This window comes from Toxotes jaculatrix, chromosome 1 (genome assembly GCF_017976425.1).
Source record: "Toxotes jaculatrix isolate fToxJac2 chromosome 1, fToxJac2.pri, whole genome shotgun sequence".
NCBI classification, from domain to species: Eukaryota; Metazoa; Chordata; class Actinopteri; family Toxotidae; genus Toxotes; species Toxotes jaculatrix.
Genome location: NC_054394.1, coordinates 20,041,575 through 20,068,376, shown reverse-complemented (window position 1 = coordinate 20,068,376; position 26,802 = coordinate 20,041,575). Strand labels below are relative to the sequence as shown.

Below are 26,802 nucleotides of genomic sequence, written 5' to 3'. Positions count from 1 at the left end.
CATATTCCAATTACATTCTGTTTTACAATGAAGATGCAGTGGAATGAGCCTGTATGCCTGTCTGCCTGCCCATCATTCCACTATGTAAGAGAAGCGCTGTGTCAGTGTAGGAAAGGCAAGGCAAAGAATAATTTTGGTTTGAGATGGAACATAATTACATGCATTTGATTACATTCATTCTAATTAGGGACCATTGCAGAGTGATTATCCAGCCTGCTGTGCTGGGTGGAAGTTGCTGTCCAGAGTTTATGCTCGTCAGGTTCCCTCAGTGTGTGTTTCCATTTAAGAGACAGAATTGGTCGAGGGCTCCTTCATCAGGACTGGCTGCCTTTTACCTAACCTAGAATCTTTTGCTTGGACCCCAGAGTTCAATCTGCTTTCCCTGGACTAAGTGCTAAGCTGACTAGCTTGCCTATAACATAGCTACAAGCTGCTTGCCAATGCTTGTATGCAGCAAAAATCAGATTGTAGAGACTAGAGATTAGAGCCCTCTGTTCAATGGTGGAGTCCACACATTCATAGGAATTCAATTTCTTTGAGAAATCTGACACTCCATGCACTAAACAATCAGGATCATCTGCTGTATAAGATGAACAGCATCAACGGTTAGATAGATAAACACATGCAGTGCAAATACTAGGACACTGGTCAAATCACAACTAGGGTACCAGTAGAATTCAATCTTTGGGTTTAACAATCATCAAAAAATATTATAATGAAGTATCACAGTATCCATGCTGTGCTTACCAAGTGCCATTATCGTAAAACAATGGAGCATTTGCATGTCTTTGTCCTTGACTGTGAAGGGTGAAGTGACAAAAACACAAAACACAGATGACCTTATAGCATTATGTACACATTTCACCCATAGCATATGTTTATCATAACCCTCCTCATCATAAGCTAACTGCAACTGCCATCAGCATCTTCATCAAATATATGCTCACCCTTTCCGGGACCCTGTCTTTTCATCTGCCTTATTATACACATACTCCTATAAAAACAGAATTTTGCAGCTTAGAAGCACTTACAGATTAACATAATATTTTTTCCAGGAATGTCTCAGGTGTACAAGCCATCTCTCCTGGTTCCTCTGCTCAAAGCTTTCTGTAGCATCTCGAGTCTTTGCTGTAAAATCCAATTTGTAATCTCATATTTTTAGTGAGGAGAGCCTGTTAGCTGTATCACTGCTTGCGAAAGTAAACTGGTGTAATGACATGAATAGCACACATATACATTGTTCAGCTTATTGAAAAAGTGCTGCCAAAGTACATAAGCTTTTAAGCTGATGACAAACACATGCTTTAAGTGTGATTTTGGGTACTTGATGATCCGCCCACAGCGTAATGTGATGTGTAGGTGATGGACAAAGAGGGGAAAAAAACCTGCAACGTGCGAGAAATTTCTGTGTATTAAATACATATTTCCATGACTGCAGAAGAAGGAGAGGATTTCAGATTTTTAAAAAATGCTTATTCCCACCTACTTTCCTCTAAATTACTTTCAGATGCTTTGGTTAGACAGTGTTTTGAAGAGCAGTTAGCATAAACATTTTTTTTTTCATGCAGAAAACTATGGCTGAATCCTTGCTGTATTGTGCACAGCACAGCACTGTAACAGTGTTCATGTGTGAAGCAGTACTGCAGCCTAACAGATCCAGGGTGGACAGTAACAGAGGACATGCAGCTGTTACTGTTGTCCTGCTGAGTGCTGACGAGTTGTTTTCACTTCACAGCCATGTACTCTTTGATGACCTGCTTATGCTTCATCTTTCAGGGTCAAATTCCTCCTTTTAGTGTGTGTCACTTATATACATCTCCCTTTGTCCTACAGTGTTTGAATGCTATGCATTGCACTGATGGAGCCTTTGGAGAACAGAGGTCAGAGGTCACCATGTTACTTCTCATTAACCTGTGATTTCCCAAGGCAAGTGGCTCATGTTGTTCTTGAGCTCTTCATCGGATATTGGCTTAGATCTTTGATGATAAAGCTTGACTCAGTACTGTGGAGGTGCGTCTGTATGTTTGTGTGTATTGGAGAAAGAAAACAGAACGCTTTTAAACCCTCCATGTTGATGTGCAGATTGCAGTAGGGGAATGACTGTGGCAGGAGAAAAAAGAGGCATCAGCTATCATTTAATTTGGTTCAGAGTTGACTAGAGGAAGATGGGATTCGTTTTCTGCCAGCTTATCACTTTGTCTGATAGATTAGACATTTTAGGATGCTCTGTTTATTAGATAATTTTTTGTCAGTATCAGAACTCCACTGATAAGATCCATGTGCAAAAGTAAGGGCCACAGTTCAGGCTAACAGCACCCGCTGTTGTGCTTTGCAGACTGTCTGTCCTCCCTTTTTCACTGTCAGGTATGTGATACTTTTGCTGATTGTCTGTTATTCTCTTGCTAAGAGATAATTGCTTTGCAAAATCTTCTCTCCCGCAGCTTTTCAGTAACCCAAGAAAAGATCTGCCAAGCTCGAGTTTCTGTGTTTAAAATACATCAGTTTTATTCCATTAATTCTAAATGCAGTGCTGTAATAGAGAAGAGTATCCTACTCCCCCTTACTGAAAACTTTTACATTAGCCTCTTTAATTAATTACTCCAGGATGGATTAAAAAAAGGTGGCAAACTAAGGGTTTTATTTTTCTTGGACCAGAAAAAGGAAGTCATTCAAATTCAACCTTAAAGAAAGAATGGTTTCTTCTCTTTTTGAGTTAAACATACACAGATTTGTCTGCCTTTCATGTGAGCTCCCTGTTTTCTAAAACTGGATTTAACAGCAATTTAAGGCATTACTGATTGCCACAACTGACTGTGTTTAATCCCAGTGTGAAGCTGCCACAGATGGTTGGTTTCTCAAAGCTAAACCCATTGATAAGCTGGATATGAGCACTAATAAATAAAGGTACATTTTATTCTTCTTCTATGTTTATTTTTTTTTTATTATTTTTATAGTTTTAATAGTTTTAAGTTTAATATAGAGTAAGTGTGCAACAGAATCTACTATATTATAGCCTACAGGCCTAGCCCTTCAGATTCTGACAATTCATGATAGCACAAATAAAGAGATGAAATAAAGATGACTTCTCATTGCTCTGGAAAATCATTATTCGGTGAGGAAGGTGCTGGATAAGTCTGTGGTATTAAATATTGACCTAAAGCTGCAGGGTCCCTTCATTGATTTATTCCCCAGAGTAATGCTCGCTCCAGAAAACTTCCTAACTTTTTTTCTTTGTTGCAGCATATCCCTGTCGCTATTGATCCCTAAGATAAGTGCTTTTGGAAGTCATTTTATAGTCATGGTTGGAGGCATTATAAAACCACAATTTCTATGATGAATTACTGCAAATCATCCTTTATAAATATTTATCAGTCAGCTAAATTTGTGCCAATAGAGCAAAAGAAATGCTGACATGCCCACTGTCCTGTATGTAGCCATCTCTAAGGCTATTTTCTCTCTCGCTGCAAGCAGTTGCTGGAGCAAGTTCAGGTAATAACAAGTTTATAACACTGCAACAAAGAGCAAACCTTCTTGTGTACAAGACATTTACACGTGATTTTGGCTCTTGGTGAAGCCTGTGCTTGTATAGCCTTTTTTGTTATTTCTCGGAGTTTAGAAAATAAAATTTCCAATTCAGCAGGGATGAAATTAAACATTACTGATGGGCAACAGCTATTTTTGGCAAAAGCAGCAATATCAATGTTTTCAGTCAGTGTTTCTTTTTGCAGAATTAGATTTGAGGGTTGGTACTGTTTCCTTGCATTTTAATTCTTTATTATTGGACCAACACAGGCCTTTCTTGCATTCACTGCATAGTAATTAGTTGTTGCCTTGCTTATGTTTTGGAACAGGATGGCCTAAAGGACCATTGTGACGGTACTGAAATGTGCTGTGTCAGAAGTGTGTGTGTGTTGAATGTTAATAATGTGACAGCTCTTTCAATTTCTGCCAAACCCTCTGTGTGAGAGTGGTTTCAGACACTGGCAAATCTTTGCACCTGTTTCTGCTCTGCATTGGGCCTGTTTGAGCCTGGCTTTGCCTCTCTTTGCCTGCTTGAGTGGTTTGCTGGATGACTGCAAGTGCCATAAAGCACAGCTTGGACCAGTGTTTTCCTGTGCCATTGATGCTGTTTCAGACAAACATACACTGCCCATAAAGTTGGAATAAAACATATTTTATCTCTTCTCATGAAATGATTGTGACAATGTGACTTATTCTTGATAGATAAAGTGTATATCTTCTCAAAACGTTATTGATCAATCTCTTCCAATGTGATTACTGATGTGTATAAATAGGAATAAAAAGAGGAATGTGTATGAAAACACAATTATTCCAACTTTATGGGCAACAGTGTACATGCATGTATAGACATAGCTGTTGTGTAGTAGAGCTGTAATATATGCACCATTCTGTCAATTCAGCTTGGAATTTCTGCAGTTGTAAACAATGAAGATGGTGATGATAGTAGTGAATGGGTGCAATGACAGGGAAAGGCCAGTGTTAAATGGGTTCGGTTGACATTCCTAATTTCCACACTGAATGACAGTGGAACCTCCCAATAACTCTTTGGGGAGACTGACCAGACAATTCCTCCACTAATGTCAGGGAAATGAAGCTGTGCAAGGCTGCTGCAGTGCTCTGCTATGAAACTGATAAAGGTCAGTCAACATGTGCAAACCCTGCTACAGAATGCTTATCTCCTTAATGGCTCCCTGTGCCTGGATACTGTGCACAAAACACTGATATTAAGGCTTAATTAATTTTGCCTGCTAGGCTTGGGCTGCTACAGGGTGCGTCTGGAAGTCCATGATATCTCTCTCTCACAATATAGTGTCCTGTCACACTCTGCCACACATTCACACTGCCTGGGTAGGGTGTTGTACACACAGTAATGACTGTCATTACAGAGTTCAGCATTGGTTCATGGCACCTCATTTGACCTGTCATGTCTGCATGTCTACAGCCCCTTTTTGATTTGCATCTTTAATGGCTTTATCTTATTTATTGGATTCTATAGAAGCATATCATCTCCACACTAACTACTTGCTGATATTAATGACACATTCGTTACAGCTAATTGAATTGGTCTGGAAATGAAGTCAGCAGTCAGACTGAATTAAATGACTGCTGTTGTGTGTTCTCTGGTGATTAGTAGAATTGCACAACATTGATTTGTGTTTTATTTCACTCAGACCTACAGTGCACTGTACAGCCAAATGCAGGCTGCTATATGTCATTTATTACATTACACTGGTTCGAGAGATTAGTCTGTTCTGATGTTGCTGGCTGTATAGGATACAGAAAGAGGTACTTGCGAATAGAAACTTGTACATGTGAAATCTAACCAAAATAAATGGTCCTTATGTAATAAGAAGGGTCTTGCCTTTTCTAACATCTATTTTGTGAAACAAAGCTATTAACTAATAAATATCTTATAACTCTTTTGTTTGTAGTTTGGATGTGACAACAAGATACTTAAAGAAGTTTCCAGTGGTTAAATATAATCAATTTCAACATTTAATAAGCAGAGGAAGGAGGAAAGCATCAGAAATCTCTTGGTGTCTGGCGCCACACACGATTTCCTCCTACTTTATCCTCCCACTTTTTTTCCCACCTCATTTAATTTTTGGTGTATCACATTTTCTGAATGTAATTAAATTTGGTAGAGGTGTCATTGAATTAAACTGCCACTAAATTAAAAAATGTGACAGAAGCTGGAGGCGAAACAGCAATCTAAAACCTGCAAAGTTGCTGCTTTTTTCAGCTTCAGTATTTACCACAGGCCTTCAGTATGTTGGTACCACCTGCTCCCTTGGTCTGCATTCCTCAGGATTAGTTTCAATTCCCTCTTAGCATAGGTTGCGGGTCAATGTTTCTGTTAAAGCCAGTGCTTCAAAAAGTAGGCATGAAGGTGCCCTTGAAAGGACCCAAGAAGTTCAAGAGGTTATCTATTTTAATTTTGAAGTATTTTAAGTCTAAGTTGCAAAATATTTCTGGATCTTGGTTTAAACACTCAAAACTCTGCTTGACTTGTGTTTAATATCAGTGTTGCATTTAGAATTCCAGCCTAAACTAATTCACTGACAGTACTGCAGATATTTAGCCAAACCTGATGTGAATGCCACAGGTGTGAGAGTGTGTGTTTAAGAGACCACACTGCCCACTGTTTTTTAATGTGAACAAACTGTGCTTGGAGTGGCTAATTGGTACGGTAGAATGTTGATGACTTGGCCAGTCAAAGGAGGCTATCTTTCTGATTGAGAAAAAGCAAACTTGGCAACATTCCCTCTTCATTACTTTAGTTGCAATGCTGCCACTCAGAGGAAAACAGCGGTATACCTCTGTGACAAACACAAACCAAAATACATTTAAAATACAGCAGCTTCATTACTGTAAGAATTTTAACAGCAAAGTAGCAAACCCCAACACCAAGGAACTGACAATAACCAACCAAGCAAAAAAGATCCTTTTGATAATTTTCTCAAGACCACATTAATGACCAAGGTACAGTTTGTCTGCTTGAATAGCAGCTACATAACTCTATTTCCTCGAAAGAGAAGATCTTTAGTAAATTCTATTCTGGGAAAAAGTGGAGTGAGATGCAGGGAGAGGGAAGTAGAAAATGGAAAGGGAGGGGGATCTGATAAGCAACTGAGGTATTCCCCTGATGGGAGGGAGTTAAATCTCTACCATCCACTCAGCAAGTGTGGGGTGAAACTCTCAGACAGCACGCTTGAGCAGGGGAAAGCAAAGATAAAGAGCTCCCCCTCCTGCTCTCAGCTTACTGGCTCCACTTAACTGTGGTCTTTGCGGATGCCAGCTGCTGCGAGAGACCCTCACTGCAGCTTCCACTTGCACTGATAATGCAGAAAGGATTTCCATGACCTGCAGCACCACGGCGAGCCTAGCAGCCGATTCACGATGATTCATTTTCTCACAGCAGGTGAGACTGGCTCCACTGAGTGCATGATACAGCAGAGCATAGTAAGTAGCAAGCAGAAGCAGAGAGATCTGTGCAGTAGTAGTGACTGTATAGTTTTGGGAGTTTACTTTTTCCCAGTGGGATTTTTTTTTTTTCCAGTGGAGAGATGCAGGAGTTAAGACAGTAAGAGGACGGTGGGATTCCTGTCTTTGATGTGTGTTGTGGAGCAGTTTGGAGCCTCAGTGTGTTTCTATTGGTGTGAGAAAGAGAGAGAGAAGTGCTGAAACCACAGAGCCTTGCCTCTGGTGTCCCTGCTGCCAAAATTTAGCCCTTGTGTTGGACAGGGATTACCCTGAGCCTCTTGTTTTGTTTTAAAAAATGGTATGGCATGCCAGGGTTGATGTTGCAGCTTTGAGAGAGAGAGATCATGTTCTCATTGTTTGAGCTGCAGTGCTGCTGTTTCTACACATATCTTATAAGGAGCTTTGGCTGAAATCAAAATTAGGTTGCAATTTTATCCTCAGGTTAATCCCTATTCACAGTCAAGTTTACCTACTTTACATCAAACTCAGCAGTTTATAGAAAATCCTTTAAGTTGCTGCTGTAAGTTTCTCTGTATAAAGATAAAGTTTGGTCACAAAAATTGGTGTTTTTACTTCATACGGGGTAATTTTTAGCTGTGAGCCACCACCTTTTCTCAGCTAGGATTAAACTCAGTCTTGTTTACACTGTGGTAACACTTCTACTGTACATGTAAACACTATGACATTGAGAAATGCCTTCTTGGGGCTCTTTGCAAGGAGAGATGCCTGTCATTCTTTCTCTTCTTCTGGCCTAATGGAAGCATAAACTCTACTTGACCTGATGGTTAGTGTTCAGGAGCTTGTTGACATACTAGTGGAGTAAGACAGTTGTTGTTTTTGGAATTAAAATTTTCCTGAACCTTGAACTGAGTCTAACATTGAACTTCCCAGCATAAGTACTGTACTGTGACACAAACATATGTAACATGTAACATAACATATGTAACTCTTTTGCATATTAAGGTTTAAGAAGTTAAGAAGTTGATTTCTTTCAGCCATTAACAAATAAGTGCATCTACTTTTGAAGCTGAGATCAAAGTAATAGCTTATTTACAGTATCTGTGTTTTAAACCATATCTGTATGATGCTTTTGACTTAAAAAGCACAAATTATTGATCAATCAGGTGTGATGGTGAATGATTCTGTTAAAGATAGACTGTATACATATCAACATGCAAAACAAAACTGAAGCTGAGTTGATCTGACCATCTTTCATAAAGAGGCAGATATCAGATCCACAGTGATTTAACAGATAGCAAATTTCTTTTAAGTTTGCCCCCCCCCAATAATGTCCTAATAATGTCATAACTTATGTAGAGTCACTACACAGACTCATATTTGCAACATTAAATTCTGTCAACTACATCTGACTTTCACTGATAACAAAGCTGTTTCTCCACCACATAATCTGGAAGGCAGTGTTAGTAGAAGGTGTGCTAACTCATCTGCAGCAGGAGCTCATTTTCCCCTCTGGGACAATGTTGTCACAATCACTGATGGAAGCTAGTTTTCTGCAAACAAATAGACCCACTGTGCTGCTGTGTTTGTACACTAACTGGGGATGCTGCAAATTCCGTGACAAATAGTTCAGAAGTAATGCGGCTAAAACAAAAGCCTCAAAGAATGCAGATTCCTGATTAAAGGGGGGAGCTGGTGCAGTGCTGTATTTGCCCAGTGCAGCTCAGCAAATTATGAGCTGCTACCAGGAACAAGCCTGGCCAATCCTGTGTGTGTATGCATGCATGTGTTTGTGAATGCGTGATGTGATCAAGAGCCGTTTTTACACCGGTGTAGGTGTAGGTTTTATGTGTGGTTTATATTTGATGTCATGTTGTTTGTATGTGCAGAATTGCTCAGCATCATTCCTGTTCAATACGCCCTCTGAACTTTTCTGAAATGTCAACTCATAAATCGTTCCACCCTGCTCAGTTTGTTTCCCCTCCCTTTGCTGCATGGTGATGCAATGAGGCACCACTTTCTGTTTGTATGTCTCTGCACCTTTATAGCACTGAATTTGCAGCTGTCTTGCAGATATGTAGTTGTATATTTACCCTTGGTATCCTTTAAGTGAGGATAGTGTAAACATACTTATCTATTAGTTTATCTGTGCCTGTGTGTATGTTTATGAAAAAGCATGTCTGTATGTGAATTTAGCTCCTGCACAACAGTATTTACTCTGTTTTTATTGTACACTTATGCACAGTATTTTCCGGCTCCTGTGGAAGAATAGTGTTATGTCTTTTCTGCTCTAATGGACGGTATGATGGTGATGGGAGAAGATGAGAGAGGGTCAAGTTTTCAGCGAACCTGAGACTCCCACACTTTATCTGTTGTCTTCACACTATGACAAAAAGCCGTCTCCTCATAAGCTATACGTCAGTAGAGAGCTCAGACAGGCCTTTGCTGCTAGACATTAGTAATGTCAAACATATATTCTCCATAACATTATGCTGCATAATATTTCTACAAAACACAAGCTTTATAAAACTTCTTATTTGCCTTCAAAATAAGATTGAAAATGATGCACTGAGGTATCACAGTTTGAGGCAACTAGCTAATCCTGGATAACCATACACCTTATAGGCCCTCTACAGTTGTGAGGGTTTTTTTAAACAGTGAGGTAAACTTAATGAAATGAAAAGCTAAACACAATGAATGAAGCTTAACCTTCCATGATGGTTAGATGATTGAAAGTTGAGGAATAGGTAAATACATCAGTGATTAGAAATGGATTAAATTTGTCTTTATGAAGCATCATCCAAGAACAGCCTGAGAAAGAAGAAGAACAGTCTGGATGTGCTTCAGTGTGTCAGATCAAAGGTTTGTTTAGGGCTCTTGATCTTTGTCAGTGTATTTGACAACAAATAAGTAGCCCTACTGCTGCTACTACTACTGCTTAATACTGCAAGACTGTATAGAAACATAATATATTTGGACAATATTTCAAAAGAATATCAATGGCATGATATTAGACAAAATGTTTTTGGGCATTTTGTTTTATTTTATTGTAAATTTGTAAAACAGCCCAAATCTTGTCCTTGCCTAGTCATATGTAAATATACAATAAATAGAAACAGAGTCATAGTATAATACTTAAGTCCTCTCAGCACCAGCTCCAATAGCCACTTGTCTGTTTCTTATTCTGTCCTGTGACAGCAACATGCGTTTATGCTCTAGTTAAAGCAATGAATGGCCCCATCTAATTGAAATCAATAAAACCTGGTGAGCTGGCTAAGGGAGAGTGCTGAGCCCTACACTTTGTGTAGGAGAATATGAGCTGTGCTTCCTGGCCTCGCTGTAGTGCTACCATAGATTTTTTACTATTGACTGAGGCATAATCGTAAGCTTAGAAACTTCATGTGGTTTTGTTTGTAACTTCAACCAGCAGCCAAATAGAAGTACAGGAACACAGCTTGCGGGGAACATGATCAGACAGGACTATGATTGATGATTTGAGGCTCACTTTGTTTTCTCCCCTGGTGCTGTTTTCTCTCCATCTCCCTCGGTCCTGCAGCCACAACCTGAGGGCTACGTCCTTTCGACATCCTGTGACCGGACAGATTTCCCCTGAAAACACAGAATACACATTACAAGACAGGTGAGTGGGTCTTTTCTCTTCCTGGGAATGACGGATACACTGCATTCTTAAATGTATAGTGAGGTCAGTTCAAGGTCATGCAGTGGGAGCCCAGAAATAGACTGGGAAATAGTCTGTCACCCTCCCTGATGAAGCATACCATGATAAGGGGTTGGGGGTGGGAGTTGTCTGCAGTAACAAGGAGAGTAAAAACAGTCGACTTTCAATTAACTGTTCATCAGAAAACTGAGCTGTAGTCATAGGCAGAACAGTAAAGGGCAATGTAATTTATTTTTTTAATTGAATTGAATTTATTGATCACCATCATGGTATTCATAGCTGACTGCACTCACATGTTACTGGATTTGGATCTTGGAGTCACTTTAGCTTTATTCTTTAAATGATTGCCCTAATAAAATTTATGGCAATGATACAGTTGACTGGCACATGTGATTTTGACCACATTCATAACACGCCTTGAATCATGAATACATCTCATCAATCAGCCAAGTTATGTTAATGTTGACTTTATTATAAGAATAAATTTAATCTGGTTCATCCAAGCTATTTCTCTTGATGTAGTTTATGTAATAAAACCAGAAATGTGACAGTGCACCTCTGACATAGCCCTGATAGGGTTTTCCCAAGATGTTTCCCTACCAATTAAGTTTTTTTTAAGGAGACCTCGTTGACATAAAGATTGTATATTAAATACCAACATGTCTCTGAATTTTTAAGAATTGGAATAATACTAGAATGGCAGCATTACTTTATATTCACTTACTACAGAATAGTATATTGCTGTGGCATGGCAGTTGAATTTATTGCCATTGTTTTATGTCATTGTGTGAATCTCATCTTGTGAAGCCATCAAAGCTGTATGGCAGGTTTAGAGCACAATATAAACCAGCAGGTGTCTGATCATATTTAAGCTGGCTGGTGCAAAATGACCAGGCATAGCAAGGATTCCACTGTAGGCAGAAGCATGTTGAGTGACAAGCATGTGACCTCTGCATTCTCACTAATTAAAAGTTGTTTTGTTAAGGCAATGCAAAACTGATTGTGATTCATTTGCATCCCGCCGTGTCATTTGTTTCCTGAAACTCCCCATTATCCCTTGTTCAAAGCTGTTGAGCCAAGGATTTGTATACCATCAAGGGGCTTTAAAGTTATGGTTGCCTCATTCGCATATTTTCAATGAGAACTTAATGACTCTGGTACTTTGAAATGCTAGTCCTAATCTCTTAAAGCTTCTTAGAGTAAGAATAGCATCAGTTTTATTCCCCTCCCACAACAACATGACAAGGATGTCATGTAACAGGCAAGAGAAGGTTAAGAAACCCAGTCAAAGCACATAGAGTAAGCATATTAAAATTCTGCTTAATTATTCCTGTTTTTTGAAGGAACACTCCAACATATTTCTTACACACCACAACCACTGTCTTCGTTAGCTGTTAACTTCAGCAGTCGCCTCTTGGTTGACAGCTGAGAGAAGCTTTTTACTTACAGCAAAAACACTGCAACCTAAATTACTATAGAGGTCTGAACAATGGCCAAGACACTTGTACTAAAAGAAGACAAACGTGTCACCTTTGTGACATGTTGTTCAACAACTTCCTTTACCTCCTCATATGACAACCAGCCTTCTTTAAAATCGGTAGAGTGCCCTTTAAGGCTATTTCTGTTTTTCATGTGGACCTACTTCTGTTTACTTCATCTTGCTGTTTTATGCCTCTCTTTTCCACCGTCTTTTCTGAAATCTTGTTGAAGACTTGAGTGTAGTGTGTGACAGCTGGGATGCAGTTTTACTATTGAATGTGTGCGACGCAGGCATGACCTCACCGTGACTGCAAAGCGTTGCTTCTGTTCATTGACACGGTGATGTTAAGGGCTTCATTCTGTGTATAATGATATCTCAGTGGGAAGTGGGTTACTTCCATGAATTATGGGCTCACTTCCATGTAAAGAGAACATCAGTGTGTTGCCTGGAGACCAGTATCGGATTGAGGACAGAGCAGGAAAATGAGCTTCAGGAGGCCCTTCCCCACGGAGAGGTCGATCAGCCTATGCTTTGCTGGCCTGAAGGCTTTGACTTTGTAATAGATTATCACACATGATCAATTTGTCAAATCTCTTTATATGCACCCACTGCCTGAAAGGATTTAAAAACGTCAAATATGCCCTCATTTCCATCATAGCAAGAGAAGCAGGAATAGATGGAGCTTAGTATCTATCCCCCTTTTGCACTTTGTGATGTGAAAAATCGCCCCTCTCCACCACATGCCACAACAAATCTCCTGGGCAACTGTTCTAAAGACAGAGATGGTAAACAGTCTGAAAGCTTCACATAAAACATGTTTCATATGACAGAAACATCCCATAAAAATTCTGTCTACCGGACCATGCTGTGTGTGTAGATACTGTAAGTGCGCACACTTTTTTTCCCCTTGCTCTACCAAGATTTTTGCTTTAGCCTCTAGTTGATCTCCTTTTCCTTAGACTTAGTATAGTGCAGCACACAGAGCAGGAAAAAAATAAGAGGTTCAGTGTTGCTTTTAAACCCTTTGCGTAAACAGTGAAGGGGGCAAGTGGCAGTGTTGTCAGAGGGACAGGTCACACATTGTTTCCTACTGTAAGCTCAGTCCTGCAGTCAGGACGAGTACTGGGCAGCAGCATGTCAGTTATACTGGTTGACTGGCTGCAGTTCTGAAAATGTTGCAGTGGTCTGCACGGTCTTCAGATTTAAACCCAGCAGAGCACCTTTGCACTCCAACATAACAGGAGGTCTGCAGGACTTGCAGAAGAAAAATCTGTTGGAACTGCATGTTCCAACAACTTAATGAGCATGGACTAAAACTCCTAGGAAAAATTTCTGGGACCATGTTAAATCAAATTGATCCTTGCTGTCTCCAGTTTTCCCATTACCATGGGATAAAGTAATGGGAAACATGATGCTTCTCCTTTTCAGTACATGAGAAGAGTAAAAAGCTGCAGAAATCCTGCAGAAGGAAAAAAAAGTCTTTGAAATTGTGGTAGTAAAAACAAGGTGCTAACTGGAGAGAAAATACTTAAATACTTGCATTCAACCTGAGGCATCTATAATGTTTGGACAGTGAAATCAAGCTTTGGGAGTATTAGTTGGTTGCCTCGCTGTCACATTGTTCTGTACTCCGGGTTTAATCTGTCCTCAGATTAACCGCGTTTTGATGCGATACTATGAAAAGTAATGATGTAACATCATGTAAAGAAGCAGTCATTATAACCAGTGCATCATTACAAGCTTTTGGTGGCTGTAAGTGGCCTAATGTGGAATATAAGCTAATTCCTTTTCATATCTGTGTATGAGGCTGTGAATATTATTGTATTATTGCTTGTGCTATTTTATTTCTATATGTATCTGTTAATGAGTTGCTGCAAACTTAAATTCACTACTTGTGTACTTTTTGTATGGTGGTATTGAAGGATATGTTGCTGTAATCACTGCAGTGTCAACTGAAATTGTCCCATTTGTCTGATTGATTGTAACCTGCTCCAACCTTCAGCAATTCTGTGCTGAAAGTTGGAGATGTTTACAACCTCATTTCATTAACCTTTAGGAATTAGTGTATATGAGACATCACACAAATGGCCACAGGTATCACGTTTTGACGCTTTGTAGTAATTTGTACTTTGACATATTTCCTCTCTTCACTGCAACAAGCAAATGTTGAAAAGTCAGTCACAGTCACAGCAAAATTGACCACGGTGGAGTGAGGAAAAAAACATTATTTTTTCCTAAGCTGAATGAGCTGTAAAGCTACAGCAGGGAGGTAAAGCACTGAAAAACAACTCCTATAAAAAAGTATCATACTTTTAAGCTTTCCCTGTCTCTACATTCCCTACATTGTCCCTACATTCATACATCTAACAAACCTCTGTGGCACTGTTGCACCAGAACAGAAATGTATGGACCCAAAACACCTTGTTAGAAACTCTTTTTAACCTTGTACAACTTCTCAGTGAAACTGAATGGCCAGTGCTGTACAGTATTTCTTCCTGCATGTTAATTTTCCTCCATCCATAACAATATAATGATGTCAGGAGCAAATATGAGTTGAGGGGTAGATTCTTAATAAGCTGTCACATACTGTGTATATACACTATGTGTGTGTGTGTGTGTCAGATCAAATCTAAGTAGTGGCGACATGAGGCTTCTGTTCTGTCTTTGTTTTGTTTTGTTATCTGGGTGTGTATAAGATGCCTGCCCCAGGGTGAGTGTCATACTAAGTGTCACTGAAGTGTTAGGACCACAAAGCTTCCACTGTTAACACATAGACTGCAAAGCCATTGTCTGTGACAGGTTGTGTGGCGTTGTCAGGAAATAGTCATATCCTTTATATCTGAAAGCTCAGCAGTGAGCTGCGCTCTGTTTCACTGCGTATCTGTAGTTTGTCAGAGGAATTGAGAGGAAACAGCACTATCCAATGCTTCTCATCCTGTCTGTGCTAGTGATCTTCTTCTACGCTGCCTTCCAAACTGTAGGATAGAGTCCCGTATGTCCAAGTCAGCGGCCAACCAGAGATCCCCCAGCATGGTCACAGAGTCCTCCAAGGCAGTGACCTCAGCAGCTGCAGATGTCATCTCAGGGTCAAAGGTGAGCAGTGTTTCTCTTCTGTGAGAGTTTTATGTTGATAATGTTTGGCTCGTCTTAGTTTAACTGTAAACCTAAACTCTGAAAATCTACCAATGTCTAAAGAGAAAATTAGTCCTTAAACAGTATCAAAATGTTTTTTCAGGCTTTCTGACATTTATTGAAATTGACCAAAGTTTCTTTTTAGGACAGCGAATTGCTTTAGGAGCTCTCTAAATGACTGTTAATACTCATGGTAATGAATTGTTTTAATCAACTGCAGAAGACATTATCGCATTTTGATTAATGACCACAGAGAGCAATAATTCAGAAATTTTTCAGGCTTAATAAAACTCAGATACACATCCTGTGGGACTGGACAGGGGAGTATGCATCTTTCTGACATTCTTGTTGTTGTTTCCATAGCGATCATGGAAATTTTTGGTGTAAACATGTTTTGTCACTGAACATGGGACATGCCGCGGAGGCACAGGACAGTACAGAGTCACATAAAAATCTGAAATTGCTGAAAGACAGACTTACATGTTACCTTTTGGTACCTCTGTGTTTTTTATTTTGTTTAATTAAAACAATTAAACATTAAACCGGTCAACCAGACAACCCCAGGTGTTTCTGTAGAAAAACCTATGTATGATTTCATTTCCACAGAGAACATTTAGTCTGAAATGACCTTGCCTAAAAATATGCCTGATTATAAATGGATGCAGTCATCCACAGGAACAGCCAGTTGGTATTTCCTCTTCTCATTGTGGGTGTTAAAAGAGGGAAGCTCCAGGAAACAAGGCAATTTAATCCTGGTGAAACACTGCCTTTACTTTTCAAGTAACTAAGTATGCAGTTTTATTCTTTGCTCTGTGGAGGACAGTGCCATGTTCAGCATAATGGTACTCACTATTAATTCCTGTATGTTACCTCAGGTAAGCAAAGCAAATTGGCTTGCAGTTCTTCAGCATAGCCACCATCTAATCCACTTTTTTGGTTTTTCTTTTCCGCAGGGCTCCAGAGGTACGGGGAAAGTACACAGTTTTGGCAAGAGGGATCATGCTATTAAAAGAAACCTCAATATCCCAGTGGTGGTGAGAGGCTGGCTCTATAAACAGGTGAGCTGGAGTTCCGTTACCTGTCACGTATCTATGAGCAAATGTTTAGGGAAATTTTAATGCTAACAACATGCTCTGTTCATTCTCTGCATTAAAGCTTTTAGCAGTAATCTATCATTTTGTACAGAATATGATGTGATATGTGTGACATTGAAAGTGAATGTTTGTGCTGTTTTAGTGAATCTGGACTTAAACGTCTTATGTGAGCACACAATCCTAAGAAGTATTAGGTATAAAAAGCACAGACCAAAACCCAGAGACCTACAGAACTGAGTTAAATGTAGAGGCTGCAGCTTTCTGCCAAGCAGTGCATAAAAAAAACAAAAAAAAACTTAAATGAAATGAAATTATTGCTCTAAGCCTTTTGCCCCCCCCCCCCCCCCCCCCCTCCCCTACTCATTGCTAACAAGCGTTCTATTCCCAAACTACATTTTTTAATTAAGATGTGAATTAAAACTACGAGGAGGATTTCTAAATACACTGTGTGTTGTGTTTCCCCCTTCACCTCCAGGACAGCTCTGGAATGCGACTGTGGAAACGGAAGTGGTTTGTTTTGTCAGACTACTGCTTGTTTTACTACAAAGGTGAGTCTGTGAAAAGGGCAGTCAGCCAGGGTTTGACAGACAAAAATGAAAATGGATTTAGTTGTGAAATCAGTCACACAAATCTTCAGTGATCTCCTCTGCGGGAAGATACATTTCTTGATTAATGATTGCCTGTAATTAGACGTATGACATGTACTGCTATCTCTTATTCTCCCTGGCTTTCTCTTCCTCTCACTTCTCCTTCCTCATTAACTTGGGTGTTTTATTATGGGATATAATCTCTGTTTGTGTTGCCATAGCATCTACCTCCTCTCCTCCATTAATCATACTGAATAATAGATAAGCCACATGCCACCTCGTGCCACATGCTGCCACATGGCCCCGTCCAGACAAGAGTCGCCCAAGAATTATGCCTCACTGATCTTCCTGCTGTTTATAAATCTGAAGCCACTCGTAAACATCGTAAAAAAAATCTTGGCAGAATTAGAGATTGTTGTTTCGGATGCCTGTAACAACATTCTGTGTGTGTGTGTGTGTGTGTGTGTTCTTACTTCACAGACAGTCGAGAGGAGACAGTCCTTGGTAGCATCCCTCTGCCCAGTTATGTCATTGCACCAGTTGAGCCCGATGACCACATAAACCGCAAATATGCTTTCAAGGTAACACTGAAGTTGCACTGAAATAGAACAAATATGAAAGACACAATCATGTCCATGTGGAGCCAGTAAAAATTGCTCACTACGTACAGTTTTTAAAGAATATAAATTTCTACATCACTGTTGTATAGCAATACTCTCATACTGGTTACTGCCAGTGTGGTCTCTGTAACAAAGTAAGGCTGGGTTCTCTTACATGTTCACATCTTCTTTATATTTTCTTTTTATTATTATTAGACCTGCATAATTTAGTACTTGAGTACCAAAAGAAAATATGTCTGTAGCATCAAAAACAGTCAAGTATGAAAAGTTGGAATCAGGTTATAGTTCAGTCATCACTGTATCAGATATAACCTGAAAAAAAGTATTGTTATCTGGACTGAAACAGGAATTGTTTTACACTGCTACTTGGAAAAGTTCAAATTGTGCTTACATTTTTGTGCAAGAGAGATTTAGCTTGCAACTCAGGTTTTGAATTTTATGAAGGTTTCTCTCTGAAGTCCAGCTGTTCAGAGTCTGGTGGAACTTTTGACCTTCTGGTCTCTGACCTTTTCTAACACAAACCCTATGGTGAGTGTTACCATAGATGGCTATAGTACAACTATTTATTTATTCTAGTCACACTTTCAAAAGATGATCTGCTCATATTAGCATATGCATTTCAAGTAAAGCAGGTGTATACATGGTCTGACTTTATTCAGTTATTGTGAGCAGGGGCAGAAACAAATTCTTCCCTGTGTTTCAGTAGCTCCACCTGTGCGCTAGAGAGGCTGCAGCAGTGCAGTCTTCAGTATGGTGTGCACACTGAGCAGGAGTTCTATCAGAAAATTTTGAATGGCACATAATTTGTTTATTATAGCTAAAACAGTCTGGCAATATTGGTAATAGTGTTACTTTTTTCTTGAAAGTGCGCAGCATAAGTTTTCCTTGCATGTGGTGAAGTCTTTTTTTTTTTTCCCTTCTGTGAATTCTGCCAGAGGACAGCAAAGGGATTTATGTCTTTTTCTAACAGCAAGAGGGTTAACATTATCCAGCTCCTCCTCTGTGGAAACACAGAGCTTGTTGCAAAGAACAATAGTGCCTGAATGTTTGATGCATCGCTGCAGCTTCAGGGCATTCTGTTGCAACCCTTTCAGCTCCTTTGTACTCAGGCTTTTTGTTCTTGGATTCTCTGTGAATATATGTGTGTGAATATGAATGTGTGTGCTTGTGTGGTACATATTGCCTGTGCTTTGAAGATCATATCACATACAATGGAATTTGTATGATAATTTCTCTGCTGGGAATATTAATTATACATTCAGCCTATTCAGCGTCTCCTCCCACCGCTTGCCAGGGAGTATATGTAAGGTTAGGTGAATTAAGCATGGGCTCTGCTGTACCCCCACAGTATTTAAGAGATCTGCATTCCCTCCCTCCCTCCCTCTCTGTGAGCCATCATGCACTAAAGAGTAGGAGATTTCATTACATGCATCTGAGGTGCTTTGGAAAATTTCAGTTACTGCCAAATAAGCATGACAACTGCTCTGTAGATGTCTGGTGTTGTACAACAGTGGAACTGTTAGCAAGCCACTGACGTGTGCACTAAATTACAGTTTGTGCTTGCCTGAGAGAATAGGGTTAAAATAGTGGACTAGAGATTGTGACTAAAATTATTCCCAGAGCCAATTTGAGAAGCAGGATTTGAGTGTAGAAGACATGACATGAGAAGCACAGCACTTCTCTGAAATATTTACACTTAAGAGTATTCTTTTTACCTTACTGGGAGCACTATGGGCTGTGCTGTGATGCCACAATGATGTGTCTGATTGTAACATATCACAACACTTACTGTATGATCCTACCACTTTTACTCACTTTTGCTCCTGTGATGACTGCCGAGAGACCACAGACACATTTCAGCTCTTTCTTATTGACTCAGCACTGATCTGCTGTAACTTCCTGTTGTTTTCTGTTCTCTTATTTTTGCTCATCTCACTGTGTTTCTCTCATTCCCTGTTGGTCAATTGCCTCCCATTGTGACCTGGTGTGTGTGCGCGGGCGGAGTGAGTACTGTTCTCTGCGGGCGGCCATCCTGAATCACACAGACTTCCTGTCTTGCATGAATAGGTATTTGATTTCACTTTAGCCTCATCAGTGGACCGCCATTCTCAGCTCATTTTGTTTCATATCATGCTCCTAGCTGCTGAATGCACATTACTGAATGTGCATCAAAGTCGTATCATGTACAGACATGACTACAGCAACAGTCATCTATGGACAATGCCAGAGCATATAGGTATGCCATTAGTTTTAGTAAATGATTTGGATGCGAATTTTTGGGGAAAAAAAGACACACACTGAACTCACCTCTTTAACATATACAGTGAGTACACTTATGAATGAATACGTGAATACGTATTCAATAGTATGAATACAGTAACACCTGTTACTGCTGTTTTGCACTGTATTCCAGCAAATTGGATTTAAATAAAATAAAAAAAAACACAACATTGTTCACATTCAGAACAGGAATCATTACACTCTTATTCACAGTTCCACAATTTTTAAAAAGCGTGAGAGGACAACAACAAGGCTGTTCTCTCACCCTATACTGTTCACCGAGTTTGGATGTAAACACTGTTAAATCAAAAGTGGGAGTCACACTTTGCACTTTAACCTCAAAGTCATTATTTCATTTCAAATCCAATGTGCTGGACCAGAGAGAGAGAAAAAGAAAACATATGAAATATCCAGATATCTAGTATGTTAGCCAGGTGTTAATTTTAATAAATGTGGTCAACTGGTAGAGCATGACACTCATTTTGCTAGTTGATCACTCTCGTACACGTGTATGCTCAGTGGCTCTGGTATTTGTCTTGTCAAGCTGCGTATCACTTATCACACTGTCATCATCATGGGAGAAGTGGGACGACAGTGTCTGAGCCATTTTTTCCACAGTCTTCTCTGATTTCATTGCATTTCTTTGGATGTTTGTTGACATCAGCAATTTGCCCCCTGCTGTAGAAATATGGGTTGTTATATTGTTTTACAACACAAGATACAATATAAACCGTTCACTTGTTTCTCTACATCTGTTTTGAAGCTGTTGCCTTACTGAATTTACTTTGCAGTGTCTGGCTTGTTAAATGTTGCCAAAAAAAGGAGAATTTTTCAGTAGAATTATTGTATTTACTTTACAGACCTCAGAACAGATAAATCACGGTGGGTATTTTGGTCTAAGCTGGTCACGGCTTCTGAACAGACCAATAAGAGAGGAAAATTCTCTTTACAACTAAATCAATTTGGCACTAATGACCTATGTTTATACAGCATTTTATTGTTGAGTGGAGATTTGCTTTTGAGGATACTTATAATAAATCAGGATTATGTTTTTATAATAACTGAAGTACAATTTTTCTGCTATTGTCATGCTCTTTCCATGGTCTACAGCATATAATGTAGTTTGTCCTGTGTCATGGAATCTCTTAGTGTCAGCAGCTATTCATGAATTTTAATTTTGTTATGGTGAAGTTACAAATAATGTGAAATAACTAGCATCTTACACAAAAATGCTGATAATAGAGATATACAGTAACTAATTCTTTGCACTTTTCTTAAAAAACTGCATACTGGGTAGACAATTACATCATATTTTGGAGATTACTGTTGTATAGCTGGTTGTCTGCATGAGACTTGGGTGGGGTTCAATGAAGTTTGGAGGATAAGGTCGCCACACTGTACAATCAGGCTATTAGGACAGGTTTACACCACCACATAGAAATGACAAAGAGTAAGCTAATATTATTAATGTGTAAATGTGTGTGTGTGTGTGTGTGTGTGTGTGTGTGTGTGTGTGTGTGTGTGTGTGTGTGTGTGTGTCCTGACTTAAGTGGAGCCCACAATTGCGTTTTCTTTACTATTGAATGGCTATGCGATGAGTTGCTGTCTATTTTCTGTGTGCTAAAGAGAGTGTACAGACCGTTTTTGAAAAGCAGTTGAAAAATATAACCTGTGTTGTGCTTTTTTCCTTGCCAGAAACATCACAATATTGACAGTGTCTCTGCTGCAGCACTTTGCTCGCCTCCCTATTCTTTATTTTCAGTAAAATGTTGCTGTAAACTTTGTGCTGACTGAGTTGACAGCCATCAGTCTCAGCAAACAAGACAGCAAAGGTTTTCACTCATCAGCCTCACTGGCAGGTTTTTCCAATCTTCTCAGATCTCATAGAAGTTCTCATATCTATCCTCTCGCTCTCTCCCTCCCTCTCGATCTGTCTCCCTTTCATAGGCGAGCCACACAGGAATGCGCTCCTACATTTACAATAAGAACTCTGTGATTGGCTCACAGGCAGAACACTGCGGGATGCGGACATATTTCTTCAGTGCGGACACACAGGAGGACATGAATGGCTGGATCCGGGCCATGAACCAGGCTGCGCTGATGCAGCAGAGTCACACTATAAAGAGGTTGGTCTTGCTCTAAAGAGTAGGATTCACTTCTCCCATTGGTCAGGCATCTACTGGTACTAACATCTTGCCTTCCATAAAGAATAACAGTCTGTGTGAATTGGATATGTTTTGAGATGATATCATAAAGGGAACCTGGGCATCATAGTATTCAGCCAAATAGTATAGTTTTAATCATCAGTCTCACAAGTACATTGTCTGCTACAGATTTAGACTACAGAGTTGAACTGGCCAATTTTGATTTCATAGCTGAAATTTGTTCCTTTTTTTGCCTTCATTTAGGGCTTTATTTTAACAGCATTCTTTCACAGCAGGTCCTGCCCTGTCCTGTCTGTTCTGGGGCACTAAGATGTCGGCAATTTTCGTGTATATGTGTGTGCATGTTGTATTTCATCTGGATCTGGTATAAATGATGCTCATTGCAGCCATTGCCAGCTGAGCACAGGGCACACAGGCCAGAGACGTTTTACTGCAGAATATGTTGCTACAGCAGTAATCACAATGTTTAAAGCAGATTTGTGCACAGATGTTTTTGATAAAAAATACTCACAGTCAATGGCAGAAATAGTTTGCAATATATTCTGATACTGTTTGACAACTGTATCTGTGATAAACGTATTACCAACTGCATTTAGACAACTTAGATTAGCTGGATGCACTGCATGGTTTGAGTAGTTTGGGCAATAATGCCCCTCAGAGGCCAATGTAAGTCAGTACTCCTGAAATTTTTGTTTTGGAAAGTACCCAATGTGCCGCATTAGTCTTAGTTTGGTCCCTTAAAATTAAACATTGATATATGAAATGCTTTGCACTAATAAAGTAATAGTAAATGATCATACTAAACAGATTTTTTTCTGCCATGAAAATATGTACCCCAGTCAGCCAAAGGTACACCTTTTATTACTGTTCCTCCCTGTCTCCCATATTTTACCTCAGGAGCTATTTCCGTAGAAATAAGCAACCTTTAAGAGGATGCAATTAGGCATTTTCAATCATGTTTTATTCCTTTAAATGGGAAAAAGTATTAATGAATTTAAATGTGAATCGAATTAATGAAGTCTTATCATTTGAGCACATTGAAATGAGCAGCAGACTACCCCAGTCTATTTAATGAAAACAAAAACAACTGTCATTTCTCCCAGGGGGTTCACTCTTTATGGATTCTCCAGCAAAGCCTCTAAAAAGTGCAGATGGAAACTTGCTGAATAACTCCCTGAATAACTCTCTGATCTTTCCTGAGTGAAACTCAGTAATTAATCTGACCACATGTACAAGTGTCTCTGCAGATGAATTTGGAAATTACGTTCAGGATCATGCAAGGTTAATTTGAGTCACGATTGTAATTTTTTTCCCACCTCTTAATGCTTTTTAATTCCTTGTTTCAATAATGGAGCTGCACTTCACCATAATGTACAGTGAAGGGGGAAAATGAGATAATGAATAAATGAGTGTACGAGTGTAGCAATATATAATAGTTGTCAGGTGAAGTACTTCTGTACATACTCTGTAACTTAGAATAGGGTGCATGAAGAAATGCATTTAAATTAAATGAACTTGATACATAATATCAAGCACACACCTACAATAAAGACAATATATTAAGTGTTGTTAATATGTTTTATCATCCCCTCTCACTTTTTCACAGAGAGGTGGAGAAGCCAGAGAAGGCTGCACAGCAGGCAGTCCCGCAAACCAACCATGTCCACATCAACCAGAACTCATCTCAATCAGAAAGCCATCACAGGACAGAAAGAGAGGAACGTCACGATAATGGTATCAGACTGGCTCATGGAGATGAAGTGAGGTATGGATTAGAGATCCAGGGGAGGCCCAGCCAGTCAGCCGCAGAGGAAAGACTTGAGAGTCTCCCTCCAGACGCTGTCAATGTCAATGGTGCCTCCCACAAGAATGGACAGCAAACTGTGATCCAGTTGACCCTGCCACCGGAACAAAATGGAAATCTTGTCTATCAGAGGGGCTTCGTTCCACAGATGGACACAGAGAAACATGTGCAGAGGAAGAATACCCTGGCCCAGGTGGAGCAGTGGGTCAAAGTTCAAAAAGGGGATCCAGCAAAGAGGTCAGTTTGACTTCAGACAGTTTGAATAAACCAGCACTGCTCTCTAACAGCAGCATGAACGATGATGAAAAAACTTGAGTAAATGCTTCCCTCTAGTGGCTAATATGAGAACTGCTCATTGCATTTATTGAATTTCATTTTATTTTATGTAAAGAAAGCATTCAAATTGTGGACATAATAAGAAAAGACTTTCATATCTTTTTCTGTCTCAGTGCTCCCTCTGCTGAGTATAACCTCCCTCGGCGGACTCCTCCCTTGAAGCCCAAAGCCAGCACGGCAGATGCCACCTATCAGTCAATGCCAAAGTCTCCCCGACTCCCGTCTGGCAGCAACTCTCCTCCTGCAACATGCAACCTGCCCAGTGACTACAAGTATGCTCATGACCGTCTCAGCCACTTCCGGATGTCCACTGATGAGCGAATGGCTACCAAGGAGGGAATGGTGTGGCAGCTGTATGAGTGGCAGCAGCGGCAGCAGTTCCGTCACGGCAGCCCCACCGCTCCTGTCTACTCTGGGCCTAATTTCACAGACTCGTCATCTTTTAGAGTTACTGTGGAGATGCCACGTTCCATCTCTGTCCCTCCATCCCCGTGTGAAGTCCCGCCGTCTGTACCCTCCTCATTCAAACCCCTGTCCCCTCGCAGGCCACACACTCCTTCAGACAGACGCACGGTCAGGCCCCTGGATGAAGTGGCAGCCGGGGACAGCACAAGATCCAGCTCTCCCGGCCATATCTGTGCCCATCTGTCCCAGGTAGGGCACCTACTTAGGGTACAGAGGAATCTCTGACTTTAATATTCCAGGCATATTTCATAAGATTTGCTTCCCAGAAATCTTCCCCTGACAATTTAGACAACAATTTACTTAACCATCATAAATTAAAATATTAAATAACGTTAATTTTTCCCTGCATTTAAACTGAGATTATGAATATTAAAGTACTCAAATATTATGCACTCAAGCACATTCAGTCACTAAAACTAATGTTTCTGTTCAGGAATACAAGAATGGTAAATCACTATAATTTGACATCTTAATCAAGAAATAATAATGTGCTTTAGTATTTTTTGCAGTTTTAACAGTAAATCTAAAATTCATTTTAGCATTCAAATTATATTTTAGCATTAAAAATATTTTGGTTAAAGAGCTTCTACATACTGGTGTATTAACCATTACAGAAACATAAAAAATGATTTTGGTGATTAAATTAGGGCAGCTATGGTATAAACCTTATATTGGGTGGTGGTCTAATACATTTGTTAAGCACTGTATAATTGATTTGAAGGTATTTTTAAGAGAAAGGTAAAGGATGATGTTATTGTTAATTTATATTTTTATTAATATTGACAGTCCATGAACGGACCATGAAAAGGCCAAAACCAGCAAGGAATTTATCCTACTAACAAGTATTGTTCATTCAGCAAAGGCTGATATAACTAATGCCCCCGGTGCTCTGCTTTCCCTAAAATGCTATAGACTTTGGAGGTTATGCTGTCATACCTAACCCTAGGGCTGAACCAATTAGATAATTAATCTAGTCAATCAACAGAAAATTAATCAGCAACTATTTTGATAATTGTCATTTTTGAAGAAAAAATACTACTACAAATACTACTTTTTATTTCTTATACCTGTATAAGATGAATATATTTGTGTTTTGGACTGTTGCTCTGACAAAACAAGCAAAATGAATATGCCACTTTTTGGCTCTGGGTAACTGTGATGGGCATTTTTCATGAATGTCTGACTTTCTATTGATAAGTGATTTATAAAGAAAATAACTGGCAAATTAACACACCTGTGTTTTGGATGTGTGCTTAAACTGGCAGAGAGGAGTGGTGATTCATAAGGCGCAGCAGTAGGTGTGTCCCCAATGTGGTATCACACTCATAGTAAGACTTGTTAGAGTGGATTACCTCATAGGTTTCAGTAAAAAAAAAAAAACTATTTCACTGAAGCCCCACCCTCATAGCCCCACAGCCCTGCACAAGATAAATGGGTACAAACAATGTTTGGATCGACAGATGGAAATCCCACCCATCATCAATTTATGTACTCCTACTCAGTCATTGGTGCTTTAACACTATAATACTGGCACACAGTAAAAGTCAGTAGCCTGTCATTGGCATGGGATCGAAGTAAAATTTAGTGAGTGCATGTAGTGAGTGAAATGACAAAGGTCTCATTCTCACAGTAGCTTTGGGTAATGGATGTGAGGTATCCATTGATGTTGATTTGAAGGATGTTGTGAGCTCACAGGGACACCATGGGAAGATTAGCATGAGGAGCATGAGAAGGCTCTGACTTGTCAGCGCACACACTTTGATGCTCATGTGAATCATTTGCAGATTCACACAGTCCACACCCAGGCCTACTCCACAGGTGGTGTGAGCGTGTGTGAGTAAAAGCTCGCTACCCCCGTCGTTCCCCAAACCATCGCAGCGCTCAGACAGCACCGCCGCTGCCACAGGAGACGGAGCGAGGGGACGTCCTGTCATCCACACCCTGCGCTGTCTCCCCACCACACCCTCCACATGTGAAAAGATCTCCCTCCAAACCATCACCACATTTGCCAGCACACACAAGCCTCATAACCAACTCGTTAGCCTTACACAAGTAAACAAAGTGTCGCAGATGCTCTGTTTCCTCCATCATTCACCCGAGTGTCAAGACACTAATTATAACCATAAAACAGAGTGACGCACAATTATGGAAAACCCTTTAGAAGAAGATACATTTTTAACAAAGGGAGCCACAGTGA

General features: G+C 39.8%; 1 protein-coding gene across 1 annotated transcript in view; it reads left to right on the top strand.

The window, feature by feature from the left end:
- plekha7b (pleckstrin homology domain containing, family A member 7b) overlaps positions 1-26,802 on the top strand; it is a 63,228-nt gene that overhangs the window by 19,424 nt on the left and 17,002 nt on the right. The window contains exons 4-11 of the mRNA XM_041035542.1: positions 10,520-10,603; positions 15,104-15,215; positions 16,208-16,312; positions 16,824-16,896; positions 17,416-17,516; positions 21,783-21,961; positions 23,607-24,041; positions 24,254-24,794. Coding sequence (XP_040891476.1) covers positions 10,520-10,603; positions 15,104-15,215; positions 16,208-16,312; positions 16,824-16,896; positions 17,416-17,516; positions 21,783-21,961; positions 23,607-24,041; positions 24,254-24,794 — 1,630 coding nt within the window. The remainder of the gene's footprint in view (positions 1-10,519; positions 10,604-15,103; positions 15,216-16,207; positions 16,313-16,823; positions 16,897-17,415; positions 17,517-21,782; positions 21,962-23,606; positions 24,042-24,253; positions 24,795-26,802) is intronic.